The sequence below is a fragment of the Citrus sinensis genome, chromosome 3 (genome assembly GCF_022201045.2).
Source record: "Citrus sinensis cultivar Valencia sweet orange chromosome 3, DVS_A1.0, whole genome shotgun sequence".
NCBI classification, from domain to species: Eukaryota; Viridiplantae; Streptophyta; class Magnoliopsida; order Sapindales; family Rutaceae; genus Citrus; species Citrus sinensis.
The window spans coordinates 12,063,201-12,082,434 of NC_068558.1; the positions used below are offsets into that span (position 1 = coordinate 12,063,201).

The 19,234-nt window shown below is 34.6% G+C and overlaps 3 protein-coding genes and 1 non-coding gene across 4 annotated transcripts; 2 read left to right on the plus strand and 2 right to left on the minus strand.

The window, feature by feature from the left end:
- The first annotated feature begins 4,546 nt into the window (after window positions 1-4,546).
- LOC102614448 (germin-like protein subfamily 1 member 17) lies at window positions 4,547-5,610 on the plus strand. The gene is made up of 2 exons (XM_006477820.4): window positions 4,547-4,951; window positions 5,072-5,610. The coding sequence occupies exons 1-2, from the start codon at window positions 4,828-4,830 to the stop codon at window positions 5,608-5,610; spliced, it is 663 nt and encodes a 220-aa protein (XP_006477883.2). The 5' UTR covers window positions 4,547-4,827.
- Window positions 5,611-6,117: 507 nt separating this feature from the next.
- LOC102614731 (putative pentatricopeptide repeat-containing protein At1g53330) lies at window positions 6,118-7,850 on the minus strand. Its single transcript, XM_006477821.4, has one exon. It carries the CDS (start codon window positions 7,767-7,769, stop codon window positions 6,372-6,374), a length of 1,398 nt encoding a protein of 465 aa, XP_006477884.2. The 5' UTR covers window positions 7,770-7,850; the 3' UTR covers window positions 6,118-6,371.
- Window positions 7,851-10,604: 2,754 nt separating this feature from the next.
- On the plus strand, window positions 10,605-11,774 carry LOC127900567 (uncharacterized). Its single transcript, XM_052435720.1, has 3 exons — window positions 10,605-11,053; window positions 11,209-11,285; window positions 11,449-11,774. The coding sequence occupies exons 1-3, from the start codon at window positions 10,605-10,607 to the stop codon at window positions 11,772-11,774; spliced, it is 852 nt and encodes a 283-aa protein (XP_052291680.1).
- A 1,953-nt stretch (window positions 11,775-13,727) lies between these two features.
- On the minus strand, window positions 13,728-13,866 carry LOC127901698 (small nucleolar RNA Z247). The gene has a single exon (XR_008053942.1). It is a non-coding gene; the product is annotated as a small nucleolar RNA Z247 (small nucleolar RNA).
- Window positions 13,867-19,234: the final 5,368 nt, after the last annotated feature.

The following is a 19,234-nucleotide window of genomic DNA, read 5'->3' on the forward strand; positions in this document are numbered from 1 at the left end:
TATTTGTCAGATTTGCTTCAAATATAATCATTCAGCAGTAGATTGCAGAGATAGATTTAACAGAAACTTTGTTCCAAAATTTCTAGCTTAGGGTTACTTTCCAATAAATCAAACTTCTAAGGCAGCCTATATGGTGAGTTCTGTAGGTGTTGCAGATCAAGGCTGGTACTTGGATAGTGAAGCAACACATCATCTTACAAACATTGTTCACAACTTAACTGAAGGTACACCTTATCTTGGATCTCAATTGCTGCTAGTTGGTAATAGTGATGGTCTTGAAATTACATACACTGGTTATGCTTGCTTCTTAACTTCTTTTGGAACCAGTTTAAGCCTTACCAATGTTCTATGTGTACCTAAAATTACTAAAAATCTTATCAGTATATCTAAACTTCTTTTAAATAACAACATCATAATTGAATTCTCTTCCAATTTTTGTTGTATTAAGGACAAGATGGAGGGAACTCTGCTGGCACAGGGGATTGCTGAAAGTGGTCTTTATAGATTACTGTCACAAGCTGAATCTTCTTCTGAATCTGCAAATCAAAATCTTAATCCTCGCTCTATGTTGTCTGTTTTTTCTACTAATAAAATTGTAAACTCTTCACAAGAGTCAAACTCTCTTAATTTTGGTCGTTATCTTGCAAGTTTTCTGTCTTCAGGAAGTGAGTCTATCAAACTGTTACACAACAGATTTGGTCATCCTAATAAACATACTCTACAAGCTATAATAAAATGTCTTCCTTTACATTCTGTTAACAATAGCTCTATTGGTTTTTGTGATGCTTGCCAGTATGGCAAACTACATTAACTACATTTTCCTATTACTGAAATTAAAACTAAATCTCCACTTGAGCTTTTACATGCTGATTTATGGGGTCTAGCCTCAGTACTGTCCATGGATGGTTACAAATACTGTCTCTTTTGTTGATGACTTTACACGTTATTGTTGGATATTTCCCTTATCATTAAAATTTGAGGCCCTTGACACATTCAAACACTTCAAACTACTTGTGGGAAAAAAATTTTCTTTACCTGTCAAAGCATTGCAATATGATATGAGAAGTGAATTCATAGCCTTTAAACCATTTCTTTAACAAGAAGAGATTCAATTTAGATATAGTTGTCCTCACACTAATCACCAAAATGGTAGAAAGGAAGCATAAACACATTGTTGAAACAATCCTTACTCTTTTGGCTCAATCTCACTTGCCTCTTTCATTTTGGTGGGAAGCCTTCCATACAACCATTTATCTTATCAATAGGATGCCTGCTCCAACACTTGCAAATATTTCACCCTTTCAAAAGCTGCATAACCAAATACCAAATTACCAATTTACTAAAGTTTTTGTTTTTTGTTTTTTGTTTTCCTTTACTCAAACCTTATAATCAACATAAATTTGATTTCCATACCCAAAACAATGTCTTTATTGGTTATAGTCCTTTACATAAAAGCTATAAGTGCTTGGATAAATCTGGCAAAGTCTTCATTGCTAGGCATGTCACTTTTAATGAGTCTAAAGTTCCCTATACTGAATTGTTTTTGGATCAGTCTCCTTTCGTTATGTCTAATTCTGCTGATCAAACACATTCTCAAGTCACTTTCCTCCAAAGTTGTACTCCTGTTGATAGTAATCGTGAAGGCTCATCAATTGCTACCCCTGTATCTACTTTGTCTTCAACATCAAGTTCACATTCAGTATCATCCTCTTTATCTCAATCTTTTCCTTCTCCCTCTATCCCTCCCTCACATCCTATGATTACCAAAGCTAAGACTAGTATTTTTAAGCCCAAAACCTATTTAGCAGTATCTCAAGACCTTGAACTAGCTAATGTCAAAGCAGCACTCCAAGATTCTAAGTGATTTTCTACCATGAAAAAAGAAATAGAAGCCTTGCAAAGAAATAACACCTGGACATTGGTTCCTACTACTACAGTTACTAAAATTATTGGTAATAAATGGGTTTACAGAGTTAAATACAAACCTGATGGCACTGTATCCAAATATAAGGCTCGTTTAGTGGCTAAGGGTTATCATCAAACTCAGGGTGTTGACTTCTTTGAGACCTTCAGCCCAGTAGTTAAGCCTTGCACTGTGAGAGTTGTCTTGAGCTTGGCAGTTATACATCATTGGCCAATTAGACAATTTGATATCAATAATGCATTCCTCAATGGTGTTCTGACAGAAGAAGCTTTTATGCACCAAACGTAGGACTTTATAGACTTTGCTCATCCTTCTTATGCTTGCAGGCTTAATAAAGCTTTATATGGTCTTAAACAGGCTCCAAGAGCCTGGCATGACAGATTAAAAGGCTCCTTATTGAACTTAGGATTCTTTATGTCCAAGTCTGATACTTCCTTATTTCTTCAGCATATTGAGCATGATATTTTACTTGTTCTCATTTATGTGGATGATATTCTCATCACTGGCTCAAATTCTCAGCTTGTTGAGTAAGTTATTCATAATCTCAGTTCAGAATTTGCACTTAAGGATGTGGGTGAGTTCAATTATTTTCTTGGGCTTGAGGTCACTCCTTCTATACAAGGTCTGCATTTATCTCAAACTAAATACATTGGAGACATTTTGAAGAAGGCTAATATGCTGGATAGCAAGGGTTATAATACTCATATGAATACTATTGATAAACTTCATAAAGATAAAGGTACAACATTTAGCAATCCTTCCTTATATAGGAGCATTGTTGGCTCTCTGCAATATGTTATTCTAACCAGACCTGATATAGCTTATGTGGTGAATAAGCTTAGTCAATTTTTAGCTGCACCTACTGTTCTTTATTGGCAAGCATGCAAATGAGTTCTAAGGTATCTTCAGTGTACTGCACACTATGGTCTTCAGTTTTTTAACTGAGGTTCCTTAACTCTAAATGCTTATTCTGATGCTGATTGGGGTGTTGACCCTGATGATCGAAAATCCATTAGTGGTTATTGTGTATTTTTGGGTAACAATCTTATTTCATGGTCTTCAAAAAAGCAGCACATAGTCTCTCGTTCTTCAGCTGAATCTGAATACAGAGTGCTTGCTCTAGCCACTTCAGAAGTTTTATGGCTTACTTATCTTTTTAAAGAGCTTAAGGTTTCTTTAGTTCAGACTCCCACTTTATATTGTGATAACAAGAGTGCTGAAGCATTGGCCAGTAATCCGAAGTATCATTCTCGGACAAAACATATCGAGCTGGATCTTCATTTTGTTCGGGAACATATTGCTCAGCAGCAGCTTCAAATCACTCATGTTTCCAGCTCAGATCAATATGCTGACATTCTTGCAAAGCCTCTCTCCTTTGATGCTTTTGCTTATCTTCGCAACAAGCTTAATGTCCTTCCCATACCTTAAGCTTGAGGGGGGATGTTAAGGAATATGCTAAGAATAGTGATGTGGCAATACAAGTCAGCAAGTTAGTTATAGGATGGTGATGTGGTAGTACCAGTTAGCAAGTTAGTTGTATTTTTGTTAGTCAGCTTAGTTTGTTAGCACAATTATGTTACTTAAGCTCATGCATTTAGCATGTATAGAATATTCCAGATGTAACTATAAAAAGCCTTATAATCAGATTCATTGATAAGATAGATTCATTGATTTTGCTTCAATCAGAATTTTCTCTGTGTCTTTTTCTTTTACTTTCTGGACAATCAAACAATACAACTTAGCTAAATAAATTTGATTCTCCGAGATGTCCGTTGAAGTCTTACCAAATTCTGCTATTTCGAACTTCTAAATTTCATTTGGAGTATTTTTATAACATTTTTCAAAACTTAGCGAGTACTGTAATAAACTTATCATAAAGGTTAAAAATATACTAGGGAAAACATTACTATCGTCATCACTCATTGTAGTTTTCTTCAATTGGAAAAAGTATGCGTAAGAATTTTGTATACCACTTGGCATTACATGATTCAATTAGATAGTATTCGTAGATGTGAAGAGTTGGATTAGGTTCTTTCTTGTAATGATGATTATGATAGATCGGCACATAATACTTGACGGTAGAAAATTTTGCAACACGTAACCACTTCATTAAGAATTAGTCATTGTTATTTAACCAAGACTCGAATCCCACTCAATGGCTTAATGATAAAACCTCCCTTCAGACTCATTTAGGTAACATTCAAGTCTGCCGGTGTGAATTATGTGGTTGATTTACTTTCAAAATTTTAAAAATATAACAAATAATGCACTTGAACTACGCTTGCACTATAATAAGTTATAGATTCCTGTTTAATAAAAGATAAAAAAATAAAATAAAATAAAATTCAATTAATATCCAACACATGATAAAAAATAATTACAAAAAAAATGATTAGCGACATATCAGTTACAACGGCACACACTATGTAACTACAAAAAGTGAGTAGTAGTTCTGAAAATTTCAATTTTTAGGGCCCAGCCTTAAAAATATTTGCGCACCTGCTTAAAACATAATAAAAAACAGTAAAGAATCAAAACGAACATTCACTATTCTGGAAGTTGGAGTTTGTCAATGAAATTTTTAGATAATATAATAATATACAAATAGATTGTCATGACTCAGTATTTCAAAAACAATGTGTTGACGTAAGCAAATGAAGAAGAAAATGTACTGAGATGACAAGTTTCCTCAGTTTTTACAGAGTCACAGATGAACAATTGAAGACTTGGCAAGCCTTCATCGATCTGCTCCGAGCAGGGAAAACAAGACCGGTTCAATAAATCCTCACCTATAAATAGGGTTGCTAACCTTGCAACATTTCTCACCTCGCACTAAGCCAATAAGAATAAGTTCAGAGATTAAACAGAGTGAGATCCCAAAGCTAGCTAGCTAATTAAACACAATGAGAAATGTTCAATTTCTTACAGGTTTTGCTCTCTTGATTTTGGCTTCTTCATTGGCCTCTGCCTTTGACCCTAGTCCTCTTCAGGATATCTGTGTAGCCATTGATGAGCCCAAGAACGCAGGTATATTTTTTACACTTTAATTTTCTCTGTCCTAAAAAATCTTTTAAACTTGTTTATGTATACGTGTACGTTGGTCTCAAATTCACCTTACTAATTAATATTCTGAATTCTTGGACGCAGTCTTTGTCAACGGGAAGTTCTGCAAGGACCCCAAGCTTGTCAGGCCAGGAGATTTCTTCTTATCAGGGCTAGACAAGCCTGGAAACACCGCAAACCGACTTGGCTTCAGTGTAAAAAATGCAAATGTTGACCAAATTCCAGGACTCAACACTCTCGGAATATCAGCAGTCCGTATTGACTATGCACCCTATGGCCAAAACCCTCCTCACACTCACCCTCGTGCCACTGAAATCCTGACGGTTTTGGAAGGAACACTTTATGTTGGTTTTGTGACATCAAACCAGCTAAACAACACACTCATTGCAAAAGTTCTGAAAAAGGGAGATGCTTTCGTGTTTCCAATTGGTTTGATTCACTTCCAGTTCAACATTGGAAAAACAAATGCAGTTGCCATCGCCGCTCTAAGCAGCCAGAATCCTGGTGTCATTACCATTGCAAACTCGGTCTTCGGAGCCAATCCTCCAATCAATCCTGATTTTCTTGCCAAGGCATTCCAGTTGGACGCAGATGTGGTGAAAGATCTTGAGGCCAAGTTCTAAATGTGTAGCTTGTTTGAATAATCTTGCCATTTATACATGTTTCTCGTTCTAATTATTGTCATTATCAGTTAGTTTTGATGTAATAAAGAGATACGTACATGTGTACCTCTCTCAAGTCAGCTTTGTTTGATTTCCTAATGAACCCTTAATTAAATAATGTATTTTTTTTTCAATGTGATCAATGATCTCTTATCTGATCTCGGATTTTTTTTTCCTGGGGGCCCACAAATAATTAAGTTCTTGGCTGCGTCGAGCTAGATGGCCTAATCGGGGGAGATTTTCAAATTATATATAGATTATCAGAAGAAGGTCTCACAAAAGACGAAATTATATAAAGTTCTGGGTTATACTAAAAGACAAGATAATCAATGAGCTGGCCAAATCTACGCTGGCTAACCTCTTACACGTACCTGAGAATCGTTCATAATGTTTTTGAGCATTATGAAACATCTGACTGACATGATAGGCCAAAATGAAGATCACCCATGAAAATTACTGCACAAACCATCCAGAACTGCAATTGCTTTCAGATTGAAGCTAATAAAGTTGTACACATTAACCCTCTCATGTATTATCACTTTCTACAAACTCCTAACTTGGCAACTTGGCCGGTGAGCTAAAACCTGTGCAGACCAAAACAACTACGGACATGAACACGGTGATTGTTGAACATGTAGACAGATAGAAAGATTCACGTCTAGCAACTAGCAGATGTGTTCGCACTTGCAAACTCTCTATTATTGGTTACCAGAGTCTCAAATTTAGGGCCTAATCAAGGATTCAACAAGTTGAGATGCATTCAAGAGCATGTCATCCTTGCACATCTTAGAAATCACAGTTCTCCATGTATCAAAATCAATAACGTTCCCCTTAATCAGGGTACTCAAAACTGACCACAGAACCTCCACATTCCCTATCTCACACAGCTGACCAACAAATGAATGTATACGAGCAGAACGAGGTACAAAACCCTTAAAAATCATCTCATCCAAAATTAAAGCAGCTTCCCCAAACTGCATCCCATCGCATAGCCCATCAAAAAGTATCCTATAGGACACAACATCCGGATTGCAGCCCTGTCTAGGCATATCCTCAAACAAGTCTTTTGCTTCATTGCATTTTCCGTCCTTACAAAGCCCCCCAAGTATTACATTATAACTAATAGGATTTGCCTTACACCCTTTATGCCCCATTTCATCCAAAATTGTAAACGCTGCTTCAAAATCCTTCTCTTTACAAAACCCACTGATCAATGCATTATATGTCACAGAATTCGGTTTGCACCCACGCTCCTTCATTTCCTTTAAAATCCCAGGAACTTCATTCTTCCTTCCCGCCTTAAAAAGCGCGTTGATCAATGTAGAATAAATACCAGCATCCATTTCAATCTTATTTCTCACCATCTCTTCTTTAAACCCAAGTGCCAAACTCAACTCACCAACCGCACAAAGCCCTTTTATCAATGACGCAAAGACTTGTGCATCAGGCTTCACATTATACACTCTCATCATATCCTCCTTCAACTTTAATGCCTCATCTACCCTCAACTCCAAACAAAGACCATAAATTAACGTCCCAAATGTCACCAGTGTTGGCTGCAATCTTCTTTTAAGCATTTCATCAAACACCTTCCACGCGTCCTCTAATCTCCGACTTACAACGCAACCGTGCATCAATATATTATAACTACAAGCATCTGGGCTAACATATTTCTCCATAATTTGAAACAAATCCGTCATTCTATCAATCTTTCCGCACGTTAACATTGCATTCAACAACGTGTTGAAAGATTTGACCGTCCTTTGAACATTAAAACTCGACATTTCATCAAACACTTGGAGTGCGTGTTCGAGTAATCGCGCACGTCCATAAAAGCTGATAACATTGCAGAAAATTATTTCCTCGGGAACGACGCGAGTGTCGTGCTTGAGTTGGTGAAGGATTTGCTGCACTTCGTCAAACATCTTGGCTCGGCCAAGCTTGGTGATGATAAGGTCATAGTGAAGGAGATTGTAGCGAAAGGGTTTTAATGGTTGGGCTTCAGTGTTATTGGGGTTAGGATTAGGGTTTTTGAAGAGTTGCAGAGCGAGTTTCGGGTCTTTTTGGAGGCGAAGAAGAGAGGCGAGCCTGAAGGGAGACGTGGGTTTTGCTTTATTCATGTAGTTTTGTTAGATAGGGCTGCGGACATTTGAAAACGCAGTTAATTATTTTTGACCGATTGTTTAGTCTTATGTTTTAAATTTTTATTCGTCGATCACAAAGTTTGAGGGACTCTATGTCACAAATATAACATTTTCCTTATGCGCAGTTAGGATAATAATTTTCTTTTGAAAAATTTGTCGTCGCATAATCTTGATTTTCTTATACCCACAGAATCTTGATTTTTGAAAAACAAATTCTTGATTTTCTTATACTTAAAAAACAAATTCTTGATTTTCTTATATTGAATTTTTTAAATATAAGAGTATAATCATCCCATCTTCATCAAATTTTAATATTTTAAAATATTAGTAATGTTGAGATATATTTTAAAATATTAGAAATATTGAGATATTAGGAAAAATTAACTATAGATATTTTTTTCTAATAAATTGTTAGAGCTTAACAATGTGTTCTTATTAAAATTCTAATATGTAAATCTAAGTTGTTAATACTAGAATGCCTCTTCACTTAATTCAATACATCCATTAACTCTATATGTAAATATATCTTCATTATTTTTTAATCGTAGATTTTTTAATAAAATTTTATAATTTGATATTAAGGTTCATATATAATTGGGAAATTATCATTCGTATATTCTATAGTTGCTCTGTTATCAAAAATACTACAACACTTTGAGGGTGTATCAATCGTCCACCCTAAGTTGACAGAATGTATATGCCGTCCACCAAACTATTATTTGCCGTCCACCAAACTATTATTTGCCGTTTAAATAGGATGACGCCAGAGGGATAATTTGATTTTTTCATATGATACAAGTGATAATAAAAGAATTTAAGGATATACAAGTGATAATTTTCTTTTACTTTAATTTAAGTTTCAAGGATAAAATTGTCAATTCACTATAATTCCGTTAACTGTCAAACGGCAGCTAACGGTTTGGTGGTCGACAGATAACTTTTGTCAATTTAGGATGGACAATTGATATACCCTTAAAGTGCTGTAGTATTTTTTATAACAGAGTAACTATAGGGTCTACAATTGATAATTTCCCTATATAATTAAAAAATAATTATAAAAATTTCAACGTAACTCAATTACAATATATAGATAGTGGAATTGAGATTAGAATTCTTAACTAAAAAACGCTAAGTTTGGATAGAATCGTTCCGAATTAGATATTAAAATTTGTAATAAAAAAACACTCAATTGAATTTGGATATAAATGTTTAGGCAATTTTATTAACAATATATAGACAAATTGGATAATTTAATAATTTTTTTTATATGCTAGAAGAGTATAATGGTAAAATTATAATAAATTAGGATGTAAATATCTTTTTTAAAATGTTAGGGGGTTTTTTTATCCCTTTACCTAAACGTTGGAGGTGTGTTTGTCCTTTTTCCCAAAATAAATTATTTGTCTTTTAGTTAATTTTATTTTCCTCACATCGATGCGTAGATACTTGTGGAGGTAATAACTAGTCATGATCCAATTGGGAGGGAAGATTAATTCCAGAATATGCAATGATCGAGTCAATAGATCGAGCTTTGGACAACTATTCTTATACATATTGTTCATACGAGATTTCGGGTCTACTCATGCACGACCAGGATTCCTCTTCAACAGTTGAATTTATGGTTGATAGGGAATGATTTCGCGCTGCTCCTTCTAGTTGTATCAGACCAAAAGGTTTACTGCATTTTCTCTTTAAGCTCCTGCACACAAAAAAACCAGTCAGAGCACGCCGGTGATTTTCCCGCGTAAACCCTCTGATGCTCAAGTCAGCAATCGGGGTTTACTGTGGAAAATCCTTGCCACTAATCTTGTGGCTCTATCACTATTTCTAAGGTACTGTAATCTGTCTGGATTCTCTCGAGGTTTCAATAAGAACACCCGCTGGATTTTCTTTTCAGTTAATTTTTAGTGTTTTTTGTAACCAACCCTTTTACCTTTTTTGTTTGCCGCTTTTATAGCCTTTCTGAGAATTTGACCCCCCATGACTCACGTTCACCACTTCACTTGAGTCCCTGGAAGTGGATGCTTGAATGTTATGGTTGCGGCTGAGTGGACTTCGTGCCTGGATTCTCGGATAGTAGCGCACATCCTGTTAACTGCCGTAGACTGGATCTGCTGACTTCGACCCTCAACAGGAAATGTTCTCGGCGCCTAGCAAAGGGCATCCTCGTAAACAAGTAGAAAACTCTTGTTCCCGGATGCCTGCTCTCGAAAGTCATATTGCTCCTCAATTACAAGAAAGATAAATCCTCGTTTAGGGTATGACAGGTCACGTCATAATATACCCCCAAACATCAGTCCCTCAGTTTCTGGTATTGGTAATGCAATGGATCAATACTAGAAACTCAGTAGTCCTGGCTTGCTCGGGGTATATTACGACTTTTTGATGTTGAGAGGAGGAACTGCTCACTTTCTACATTCACTCCCTTTTTTAGCTGCTAACAGTCGTTTCCCTGAAGAGTCGCGTTGTAATTAAACGCTGGTGATGTGGAAGGAATCCATCCGTTCGTTTAAATTTCAAATTGACGGTTATGAAACCTTCGAAGTGCGTGCCATTAAATGCTAATAAACTAAAGGTTTCCGCGTTACTTGAGAACCCTAACCATCAAAAGAAAATTTCCTTTTTTAGTCTTCTTTTCATCCTCCGGTGACCAAGCGATCTTCCTCTACCGAAGTTGAAGCCACTTTTCTTGCCTCTGTTCTGGCGTGCCACTACTTCAGGTATTATTTCCTCTTTTCAGTCTTGGATAATTGTCATTTTCTCTTGGGTTGAGTGGCATTTGGTTGTATTGTTCTGGATATAGTTTACGAAATGTCAAAAGGCAAAGAAAATGTAATTGAGATTGATGATGATGAACTAGATTTCTTGCCTGATCTGCTCACAGAGCCCGCTTTCAACCCTAGGATCTCCTTAGAGCCGGTAAGACCCTCTAGTGTTAAGAATAGTGCTATGAGGATGTCCCCTGAAGTAACCACCTCGCCTAGCAACAGTAACGATGAAGGATCTTTTGGCTTAGAGGAAACCATAAGTGGGCACCCAAGTGAAGAGTCTGGTGAAGCATCCTCACCAGAAATAGCACGACCACAGAAAAAGAGGAAATTAAGTGGTAGAACTCTGGCCGAACATTACCCTATTGACCTCATGACCTGTTTAACCACAGTAGATGACCTTGAGGAGCTTCGAACCGTTTACAAGATCCCTAGTGGTATAGACCTTAGAATTCCGGGGAAAAAAAATACTCACAACCGACCTCTTAAAGGGTTCGTTACTTTGTTTTAGAAAGCTTTAAATTGGGGATTAGGATTCCATTGCAGCTTTATTTCATCAAAATGCTTAGTGGATTACATTTAGCTCCTGATCAACTTAACCAAAATGGATGGAGAGTACTTTTTGGTCTGTTCGTTCTATGGGACAGGTGTGGTCAGAGTGAGCCAACAGTTGACGACGTCAAACACCTGTATCAGCTAAAAAGCAGCCCTAAGGATGTTGTTGGTATTTTTTCATGTCGAGTACCAAGATAGAAAACCTATAACTGACCTCCCAACAGGTGGTGGTGGTGGGAATTGGAAAAAGAAATTCTTTTTCGTTGGGGATCCCTAGGGTTAAATGGCACAGACTAATGGTCGGAACGTTCATGTCCCCTCCCGTTTCACAGTTCCAAGTTACCTGCTCGCTTTAGATGTATTGCACCCCATCTGTCCTAGTGACTTCATTGTTTCTAACATGGTCTCTGCTCATGCTGCAAGTTCTTGGGGTGTACATTACGGCCTTAAACTTGAATTACATAAGCGAGTCGAGACTGCATTGGCGAATTCTTGCCCGTGGAGAGACCTGCTGTCTACTCGCAACTTGGTTGAATCTCGCTTGGTATCCGACGCTTACGCTATGAAGGATGTTGTGATTGGGGCTTTGAGTAGAAAACATCCTCGTCGTAATGTTGCTAAAGGAGGTCTCAGCAAGGAGGCTCCCCCTGGAAAGTGAGTCAATGCTATAGAGAAAACTTCCCCTTTGAAGGCATTGCCACCTCCTCCTCCTACGGTTGGTGAAACTAGTGGAACTGCGAGCGACGCTGGTCCTGCTGCTCCCCCCACCAGTAAGACCCAAACATCGATTGCCGGAAGACCAACCAGAGTACCTGACCCCTCACCTCAATGAGTTTGCTAGGCTCGTGAACAAAAAATGGTCCTAAGGAAGGTATAATCTAGTTTAAGATGAAAGATAGACTCATAAAGAATTTTCATAGACAATGTGGGAGTTGGTAATCCATTGATAATATAAGTAGCTGTGTGAAAAGAATCTCACCATAATTTAAGAGGTAAATTGGCCTGTGCAAGTAAAGTAAGACCTAGTTATGTGATGTGCCTATGTTTTCTCTCCATTAGACCATTTTGGTTATGAGTATAAAGACATCAATGTTTAAATTGAATTCCTTTTTCATGAAGATAATTGACAAAAGGTTTGAACTCTCCCCCCCAATTAAAATGAAGACACTTAATAGGCCTTTTTAGTTGTTTTGCAATTTAAGTTTTCAAGATTTTGAAGACTTGTAATGCTTCATCCTTAGTTTTTAAAGGAAAGAACCATGAGAACCTAGTGAGATCATCAACAAAGCTTACATAGTATTTGTATCCTTGTGTTGAAAGTATAAGAGTTGGTCCCTATAGGTCTGTATGAAGAATTTCTAAAGGATGCTTTGTTTTAGTTTCAGTAACTGGAAAATGCAGTTTGTGCATTTTGCCAAGTTTACAAGCATCACATGATTCACAAGCATCACATGAATCACAAGCTTTGTTTCCAGTTATGTTTTTAAAGGAAGAACATGATTGAATTACATGATTTAGTACTCTAGAGTTTGGATGCCCTAGTCTTTGATGTAAAATAGATGCACTTAACAAACATTTAAAGTTTACATTATCAGTAAATGCTATTGTTTTATTATTGGAATCAGAAATGATAGCTGAAATCATTGAAAGAGGAATGATAGACACATTTAAGACAATTGATTTAACATTAATAACAAGATTTTGAGTAGAAGACTCAGAGACATTCTTATTAGAGGAGATCAATAGCAATCTGTATAGACCTTTTTCGGCCTTGCCCTGTAGTATGATCAAATTCTTCACCCTGTCTTTCACAAAACAGAACTTATTAGTAAATTCAACAACAATGTCATTATCTTTGATTAATTGAGATATACTTATAAGATTTTTGGTTATTTGTGGAACTAATAGTATATTATTCAGTTTAAGTGTAGTGGTGGAATTTAATGAATCATGCACCCTAAGAGTAGCATTCCCAATCTGTGTGTGATATTCAGGCCAATTCCAATACCAATGATAAGTTTGGATGTACTTGCAAAAGAGTATGTGATTTGCATATTGTTCTTATTATTTGTAAGATGTTGATTAGCCCCACTATTAAGGTACCAGTTGGCATAAGAAGGACCTTCCATATCAACCAAGTATGCAGCTCTTGGATTTCTGTTTGGAGGTGGCCTGTAGGATCCAGAAGCAATAAACTCTTCCAATTTCCAGCAAATGTTTACTGTATATCCTATTCTCATGCAGATTTGACAGGTTGGCTTAGAGGAATTCCGTTGAGATTTAGAGTTTCTGGGTGCTCTTCCATTGTTAAATCTACACTAATAGCCTTGGTGTTTCAATTTCCTACTCATTTTTGGTTATCTCCTTGAAAACCTCTAAATTGAGGATTGGATCTAAAAGCATTACTAGTAAAACCAGAGCTCGTATATCCTCTTTTATATCCATTATTGCCAAAGTTTCCATTATTACCATAACCAAAGGTATAGCCATAACTACCAACACTTTCATTTCCTTTCTTAGGTCCTCTATTCCATGCAAAATTAGTTTCAAAATTCTGCTTCACATTCATATTAGCAAGCTTTTGAGCTTTTTGTTCAATTCTAGCTTCTTGAGTCAAAAAGCAATGCATAAGTATCATTAATATTCATTTTGCCAGCACCTACTTGTCTAGTAATGTAAGTAGTTACTGAGTTATAATCTGGTCCTAAGCCAGAGAGTATATGCAAAATCAAATCATCATTACTCATTGCACTTCTTGCCGCAGCCATATTATCAGCTATAGTTTTCATTTTGAGAAATAGTCAGTTATTTTCAAATCATCGTTCTTAGTAAATTCATCATGTACCTCAGATGCGGGAGTCTGGATTTTGATTGTGATCCAAATTGAACCTCAACAACTTTTCATACTTCAAGTGATGTTTCCAGATTGAACACAAGACTAATGATGCCTTCATTCATTAAAGAGAGCTACCAACCGAGCAACACCTGATCCTATGATCTCCATGTTACATAATCTAGATTCTCCACAGATCTAGCATTAACACCAATTCCTTGAGTGATGTGAAAATGAGGAGGATTAATTATTTCATCAATGAGCTTTTTTAGTTTGTTACCACGAATTGATGCAAGAACCTGTGATCGCCAGATCAAATAATTTAATTTATCTAGCTTAACAAGTGTGTTAAAGGTAAATGAAACATTTGTTGAGTTAGTTGCAGCATTAGGAACTTGATTAGAAGAAGATGCAAGATTCATAATGGGCATTATTGGCACTGATACCAAGTCGAAAAGATCAATTTGAGTGTTTGGAAACTGAGAAAATTAATAAAAAGTAAAGAAAACAAAAACTGAATCTGGAAGCTTTTTTCACATTCATTAGAAACTTACGAAAAATATGTACACATGAACTGTTTATATACAGTGTTGAGCTTTAGCTAATTACTATAACTAACTTCACCTAATTGCAAAAAATTATAACTAATTAAGCTGACTATCATGTGCACAAGTAGTCACGTAACTACCAGGTGCTAGCTGGTAGCTCATATGATCAACTTGTAATGGTATGCAATAGCTGCAGCAATCCCTTGCTTTGTAACCACTGTAACCCTCTGCTTTGTTGACTATGCTACATGTGTGTGCTTTCTTAACACACACACACACACACACACACACACACACATAGTACTACTGATACTCACTATCCCATTTACCAATTTGTTAACTTAAACTCATCCTCAAAATTATAGTATATATCTAAATTTGTTCCAAATTAACCTACATTAATGGCTCGTTTCAACTCTCTTATTTTGATCGTTGTCCTCTGTGCTTTAGTTTTCAATTCACCATCTTTAGTTTTCAATCCATTTTGGTTAATTATTTAGTGTACTCACATGCAGGTAGATTAATATTGTAAAACCAGGCATTTATTTAACAAAGTGCCATTAGTAGTGTTCCTAGAACATAGAATCATTTGATCTGAAAATAAGCAAAACGATTAACATAATGAGCCAAGCAATAATAGGAAATCCTGATAGTTTTGCAAGTTTAAAGTGCTAGTAACTTGCTTTATTGAATTGAAGATCGTGATGATCATATATATCTTACGTTGCAAATGCATTCCTTTTTGACACATCGAGGTATTCGAAGATTGTTATGTCTTCTAATTCACGAAGGTCCCGGAATATAAAATTAAAAACTATAGCAAAAGTTGTATAAGATAATCACAATCAGGGACATAGTCACAAAAGTTGATACAATTTTCAAGATTTAGAAATAATAAATAAGACATAATAATCTAAAATTCAATCGGGTTGATCCAAGCCCGTATTTGCTCACCCCTAATTACGGGTATCTAGGTTCACACATTAAAAATATTTATATGTAAAATTACTCATATTTTACTATTTTTTAAAAAAAATAATCATCCAATACTAAACAAATCTAAAATATTCTAAAATAATATTTATGGGTACTTGGGGTGTATTACAATATATATGTGTAATGCATTTTTAGCTTAGAGTTTGTGTTTTCTTATATAAATTTTATTTTTTATTTAATTTATTTTAAAAAAATATGCCGACCGAATATTCGGTCTTTCCAATACAAGTGCATCAGATTTTTATGGGTCCTAAATTTTTACATCTAAATCCACATTAATTATTATGTGAATCAAGATTTTTCCAAATTTAAATCTTTACGGATCGGGTTAGATCCAGATTTATTTGCCATCTCTAGTCACATCACTCAGTAAAGCAGCATTCAACCCAATAAAAACCACCATCAAGGCCCCTTAAAATCCCACAACAAGCTAATAAATCAAGGTTACTCTTAGTTATACCATCAGACAGGGCCGGCTCCAAGGATTCATGATCTTAGGTGAGTATTTTTTTATGCCTTCATACATTCAATAACATCAACCGTCAAATAAATATAAAATAGTTCATAATATATTCAAGCTCTACATTAATAAAAAAAATTCGTAAAAAATAACAATAATTTTAAATTGTATAACTAGAATGATAACACCTTAAAAATTGACTAGTTGAGATGAATATGATGATTAGATGATGGAAATAGATTTCATAGAGAATCATTTTCTTTCTAGAAAAAAGGAGCAAGAAATTTTTTAACTGAGATTATTGTTGATTGAAAATATATTCATTTTAAGGTTTTCATTAGAGTTTGAAGAATACAAAGAGTCAATTCTAAGGTAAATAATTTTAATAGAGTATTTTTTTCTTCTGGAAAGTGAAGCATTTAAATTTTTTCCTTGGAAAGATTAAACAAAAAAAGAAATTAACAGTTAAAATCATTAATTATATTGTGAAGATTATCAAATATTAATTTTTTAACAATAAATCTTAGATTATCAAATATAGAATTTGTATTGAAATTAAAATTCTTTTAGATAATTATGAATGAGAGTAATAATAGGGAGATGTCTAAAATTTGGATTTCCTATAAACATAACTTAAACAAATCTATGAAATTGTAAAGAATAATGATTAGTAATTAGTGTATTAATAAATAAATGCTCAAACTTGAGGGATTTTTAAAATTTCGGGTCTTAGGCAACTGCCTAGTTAATCTAGTATTGAAGTTAGAGCTAGCAAAATTTGACATGACCCATTTACCCGACACGAATATGATTCGAATAAATGAGTCTGGATCGTATTGATGCGATTATTTAATAGGCTGGATCCGAGTCAACACGAATTGTTTTTTTCCATGTTGAGTTAGCGCTCAAGTTCTTAATAATATGATTATGAAAGAGATAATTGTATTGTATCAATCGGAACCCTATAACACAGCCCATTAAAATATGATCTTTTTGACGTCTACAAAAATTGTAAGAATACATTTTTTGTTGAAACCAAACCAATCACCAAGACCAATTTGGAACCCCCAAGACCCACTCTATGAAACTTGATCTTGTTCTGGAATTAATCACTAAACTAAGTTTTGACAAGAAACAAGAATAACCACTGGAAATCAATCACACAATCAAAGAAAATCAGATCACACACTTTCCACCAAGGATTATAGTGGTTCGGCCAATTTCTTGCCTACATCCACTGTGGAAAACGAAGCAACCCTTTCACTGATTTCAGAGAACAAGTTACAAATCTGGAGAAAACATGTAAATGAACAGATACTCTTAACAACAGATCATATGGTCTTTTATACTCCACTCTAACCAATCTGAAAGAAACCCAAGAAACCAGTTCACGCTCCTGGGTTTCCAGCCAAGAGGACCTCCAACTGCTTCCCGCGTGAGCTAACGGTAAAAAACCAATTCTTGAATTAGCTTTGGGACACTTGTCAAACGCACATGTAATCTGTTGATTAAAACGCAGAGTTGGCTGCCGTTTGGATTAGTGAAACACGTGACGCATCACATGCATTACTAATGACTCCAGCCGACATAACTTTTATATCAATTAGTTGTTCTGAACTCAAATGCTTGACATATCGTTTATCCTTGCTGACAAACAAACGACGTGTCATACACATCCCTGAGACCAGATTTGAGCTTCATAATTCCAACACTTTTAATTATGCTAAATAAAATTAAAAAATCTAAACTTAATGTTATTACCTTGATAAAAATCTAAATTGATGCTAATTGAAAAAAAAAATTACTACTAATAGATAAAAACTTACATGCTACCAATTAAAATAAAATTTCTCTCTCTCTCTCTCTCTCTCTCTCTCTCTCTCTTATAAATTTTTTAAGGATGAACATGTAAATGTGTAATATTTTAGTAGACATATATGGGATTGGTTACATAAAACCATCATGGGTCCGTATAACTGAAAAAATAATTGTTATAATACTTTTGTCAATCTCTTCATACCACATCGATTTGTGCAAAACTGTATGTGCCTCTATCATTATTTTGTTTTCTAATGTTAATATATTATATTATTTACACACATGCGCGCACACACACATATATAGCTTCTTAGATGCAGATGTTTGCGATAAATTTCATGTGGATAGGTACTTGCATGTTCTCGCAAAAAGTTTTACAACATCATAAATATTCTACAAAAACCGTGAAAGTGCATATCCACACGAAAATTCATGCGAGGACATCCGCATTTGAGAATTATAAATACATACATAACCAATTTGTATCAAATATTGTGTGATGTTTGATGTAAATCCTATTAGATATATAGGTATTAAGGGGGTTATTAGATTGTATCCTATCAAAAATTAAAAAAAATTAAATTAATTAATTGTTTAAATAAAGTTAGGAAATACATTTAAAGTTTCAAAATATAGCACACTGAAAAGAAAAAAATCTCAATGTTTAGATCAATACATGAAATGAATTGCTTAGGAAGCTATACATGTATATTTAATTATTTTTTATTTTATATTATTATCAGATAAGATATAATACGGTGTTATATAACTATATTTTAACTTATTTATTTATTAGTAAGTACTAATGCCATATTTACAAGTTTAATTTTTTATTAAATAATATTTTTTTATTCTTTTTGCTGATTCATGGATTTTTACGGATTTACAGAAGTAAATCTATATCCAATTCACTGACTACGGATTTTGAAATTTTCAATCCAATTCAATCCACTAATCCACGGATTGAATTTTTACGGATAAGATTTCTATAGATCAAATGGATTGAGTGGATCGGATTGGATTCTGAACACCCCTAGGATTTGGGACATGAATGAAAATAAAATAAAAACTATATTATTATATGAAAATTAGAATAAATAAGGGGTATTAATAAATTTTTTTCAAGTGATTTATTTTTACTCTTATTTTTGTGGTTCAATCAATTAGAGGATGGGGATATTTCCATCCCACTATTTTTATAAATCCTCCCCACTTCTAGAAAACAATTACAATAAGTTCACAATATTCCTAAAAAATACAAATTAATAAAAGTTTTGCATAGTTAATCAATTAAATCTTTCTATTAATTTTTTTCTTAGGTTCTTTGACCATCTTTGATCATAAATTTTAATTTACTATTTTATTATTATGATATAAAAAGATAAAAATTACCCTCATAAATCATGAGTTATTGTATCTAATAATTTGGGTATTTAATTTTGTGACTTATAATCTAATATTTT